At 39.2% G+C, this 4,468-nt stretch overlaps 1 protein-coding gene across 6 annotated transcripts in view; it reads right to left on the reverse strand.

The window, feature by feature from the left end:
* DOPEY1 (dopey family member 1) overlaps positions 1-4,468 on the reverse strand; it is a 165,817-nt gene that overhangs the window by 46,073 nt on the left and 115,276 nt on the right. For 5 of the 6 annotated variants that reach the window (XM_019520432.1, XM_019520429.1, XM_019520430.1 and 2 more), the window contains 3 exons: positions 3,042-3,167; positions 1,554-1,688; positions 395-450 (listed from right to left, as the gene is read on the reverse strand). In XM_019520432.1, coding sequence (XP_019375977.1) covers positions 395-450; positions 1,554-1,688; positions 3,042-3,167 — 317 coding nt within the window. The remainder of the gene's footprint in view (positions 1-394; positions 451-1,553; positions 1,689-3,041; positions 3,168-4,468) is intronic. The other variant, XM_019520428.1, reaches the window with a different exon arrangement.

Below are 4,468 nucleotides of genomic sequence, written 5' to 3' on the forward strand. Positions count from 1 at the left end.
TTTCCAGGATTTTCCCCGGGATAGAGGTTAGGCTGACTGGCCTATAGTTGCCCAGGTCCTCCCTCTTCCCCTTCTTGAAGATGGGCACAATGTCAGCCCTCTTCCAATCCTCAGAGATTTCCCTTGTGCACTACAAATTCTGAAAGAGCTTCACCAGGGGTTCCACGATGACCTCAGCCAGCTCCTTCAGCACTCTTGGATGAAGTCCATCCGGTCCCGCTGACTGATAAATGTCTAGCTTTTCTAGTTGGTATTGCACTCGCTCAGCATCCACAGTGGGGAGGCTGCCATTCCTAGCATGACCCCTATGAGCCTTATCTTGCTTGTGTCTGTTTGTTTACTGCTTGATGACACAGAAGAAAGCCATGATTTATCCATGGCCTCTTTGTCTTACCTTTGAATATAGGCATAGAAAAACTGCAGCATACAGACTTCCAGTGAGAGATGCTTCTAGAAAGATATGAAAATCAGTGTCACCAAGAAACAGAAGTTGATTTGTTATTTTTGTCTATGTCAATGGAAATGGTGGATATTGAACCTATCCCCAGCTTTCAAATGGTAAACAACATTTATTAGAATAACTTGAGGTCAAATTAAATAATTTGCACTAAGATGGGAGCCTGGGTGCCAAACTTTGATACCTATATAAAGATACTCTTTATGCTTCTAGACCTATTTCATACCCTCCCTTCTCCGTACAGCCACTGTGACTGAAGTATGGCATGCCATCCACTGGCTCCACAGTTACCACATCTGGGTTCTCCTCAACCTGGTACATTGTCAACATAATGCTAAACGTTTTAAATAGAGTAATAAAGGAGAAATGAATGGGGAGCATAAAGACATCCAATACCTAAAAAAAAATTAGAACCCATTGGGGTTGTGGGGGAGGTAAGAGTCAGCTCTGTTTAATTCATCTATCCAGTGCAGGAGTGTCAACCTCATCTCACGCAGGCTGGATCTAGACCTGCGGGGTTTCTTGCAGGCTGAACATAAACCTAGCAGTGGTTGGGACAAGTGGCAGTATGAGTGGTGCTGTATCAGCACAATTATTGCTTGCCACCAAAGGCCATTCCCAACAGAGCTCTGTAGTCTCAAATTCTGTAACAGGCCCCACCATTGAATTCCCGGGCCCACCAGAAGCCCTGCACGCTGGAGGAAACAGTTGCACAGGCCAGATGCAACCCATGGGCCTTACTGATTGATACTTCTAATCTGGTGGATATACAGGAGAGTGAATTTTAAATTAGTATCTGACCCTGAATGGCTGCAAAATTGACTTGTTAACCTGAAAGCATTTATTTTTGCAATCTTAATTAATTTTATAACTTCAGTCTATATTCAGGACCTTCCACTAAATATATGTTAAAAAAGAAAAATGAGTTTCCACACAGAAGGTTAAACTAGTATTACCAGGACAGACTCTTCTAGAGAACAACCACAATACAGCAGAAGCAAGTTCCTTCACACAAAGAATTAAATACCTATAGCATCTAACATAAACTTCTAAAATAGCATCAAACAAACCAGCAGCAGCATTACTATTCTCATACCTTGTCCTTGGCTATGGCTGGAGGCTGCTTTAAAACCTCTTTCACTGTTTGTATAACTGTCTCAGTTCTCATAACACTAATAGAGCGGACTAGCTCTACCAGTAGAAGTTGTTCTTCACTGGCTGTAGGAATTACCTGAAAAATCCAAACATGCCACAGATTGTCATACAATTAGTAAAACTGACCGCTGTAATAGGTTTCCCAAGTGAAAACTTTCTAAACAAAGAAGGGTCATTGAAAATGCATGACAACCCCAGAGCACAAAACATCATGAAAGTTACCTCCAGGTATAAACTACTTACAATGGATGTCAATCTGCCAGGTCTTAGTTATAATCCCTAGACTAAGATATTGCAAACCAAAAACGCACCTTCAAACAGGTAAGCATTCAAGTCAGGATATGTGATAGTGATGGTCACAGCCACAAGCTTACCTCAAACTCTAGTACATAACCTGTGTCATACAAAGCTTTAATTACATAAGCACATGCTGTATGATATATCTCTTTTCTACTTTAGATGCACATTCACAGGATCTTCTAAAAGTATAGATTAGAAATGTACATCAGGTTAGCAGAGTTCACCCAAGTCATTTATATATCAGTTGTGATATAAATGAGCCAAGTGTTCCTGCACATTGCTTTATTTACTGTATACCTAGAAGGAGGTACGGTAATAGTTGTAGAAAAAACGTAGGATAATATGCTTCACTGAGATTAGGGCACATGCAGAGGAGGCAAAGGTACATGCTTAGCCTTAAAGTCAACAAGAGATGCAGGTGGTCAGCACTTCTGAAAATTTGGGGCCTAATATGAATATTGGTGACTTAATTCAGACACCCAAGTTTGAATATAGTGTACTAAGCAATTGTTCACTGCAGATTACCGTTATGACTCATGGACTAATAACTTTTCTGAATAAGTAAAATTATAAATTTTTGGTTTTAAGCATTAAGTCATAGGAGGAGGCTTGATGTTTAATCTAAGGTGTTACTTTTATTACAAGCCTCTGCCTAAAATATTAGTCACTAACAACACTGTTTTAAAAGAACTGGCTGATCAAATCTAAGATACATTTGACCATGCAGTTATTTATTTATAAATTCCCATCACATAATTCCTTTCCATGTAGTAAAATATATTTTTCATTTAATCTAAAGCCTCCCTTTTGATAGGTCTTGATCTCACTATAAGGAAGCTTCTTTTCTTCTGTTAATTGTTTGTTTGGTGCCCCTGAAAATTTCTTCCCCCTTAAATTTCACAGCTTTACCCATTATTCTTAAAAACTGCAAACCTTGCTTTCCTCCTCAAACCAGAAGAAGAATGCTTTGAATTTTAAAGCTTGTGTAATTTTATCCCAACGACACTAGTCCAATAAAAGATACCACCTCACAAAATCCTTGCCTGATTTTTTAAGTTTTGAAGAAAAGTAGCAGTAACCTAGGAAATCAGTTCATTTAAGTAACTCAGTCCCTTGACAATACACACACCTTTGTCCTAGAAGTGTTTTTGTTTTGTCTCCTTTCATTCCAGACAAATGCAATAGCAGCCATGAAGTGAACACCATGATTCATTGAGATGGGACCCAACAATTCAAGAATCTGCTGCCTCAAATTCTGAAACACAAAACCAGAACTTGTGTATATTAAAACAGGCAACCAAATGGGGAATTCTAATTGATTGACAGACTATACTGGAGAATGTCTTCTCACTATTCATTTTCTGAGAATGAATATCTTAATCTGAGACATTTAAGGCAGTGCCTCTCTTCTGCAAAATCCCAAAGGCATCACAGAGAGATACATGAAAATTAGCCAGATACCTTTTACACTTGCTCACACAAGTGCTTCCAATGGTGCAACGAAGCATTAAAATCTTATCAATAAATTACATAGAGTTCTTTACATTACTGCCATTTACTTTGAATGTGCTATGATAGGGCAAATGATCATCCAAATATTACACTGCACTACTGGGTTTCTCAACAAATTAGTGTAACGGCTTTAAATGAGCACAGGCTAAGTGCCTTCTCAAGTACTGAAAGTTCAAACAAAGAAAACAATTTGTGATGTATGGAAGAGCTAATGTTTAGTAACCAGTTATTCTGGTGTATAAAGGACGGTTTTGCATTTCTGGAAAAAAGTGCTCTGGATCGTGTCTTGTATTACCAGGGATTGATTTCATGGACTGTTCCTGTCAATGAATGACAGGGAAGCCTGACTTTTATGGAAAGGCAATACATGGAATTAGATGCCAACAGCTTAAGTAGACGGGTATGAAAACCTGTTGAAGTGCCATCTTTTATACACATGGATCATAAAAATGATATTTGATATATTAAGGTAAACAGCTATGTGGTATGTATAGACAAGATAATGATAGACCTAAGTGAAAAAGTAAGGCTGACTTTGTTCTTAAAAAAAATAAAAAAAGAAACAAACTTTCAATAGTAGGAGAATTTGAATCACTTCTGACAAGTGGAGATGCAGGATTTCCAGCATATCATTACTTTAATACAGTAGGGGGCAATCTTTTTGCCAGGAGTGCCACCACTTAGCTCTGTGCCCCTCCTGAAAGCCATTCCAGTTCCCCTCTGCTGACCAATCTGCTGCTTGGCTTTATGCTCCCTCCCCTATGTTCTCTGCCTTATCTTCTGCTCTGTTTTCTGTTCCCTGCCCTATACTTCCTATCAGTTTTGCTGCTCTATTTTTTGCTTCCTGTCGTATCTTCCTGCCCGCCTCCCAGACTGGCCATATACCACCCACAGAGGCTACCCATGTCATTTGTGACACCCATGCCACAGGCCAGACACCCTGATTTAATATATTTTGAAAAGGTCTTTGGATAACATATTGTCTAGTTCTTCCCCAATTTCTTCTTTACATTTGCCAGTGATCTGACCCAGGTGACCCATAGA

Source organism: Gavialis gangeticus, unplaced genomic scaffold, assembly GCF_001723915.1.
Source record: "Gavialis gangeticus isolate Ggan-Ray unplaced genomic scaffold, GavGan_comp1, whole genome shotgun sequence".
NCBI lineage: Eukaryota > Metazoa > Chordata > Crocodylia > Gavialidae > Gavialis > Gavialis gangeticus.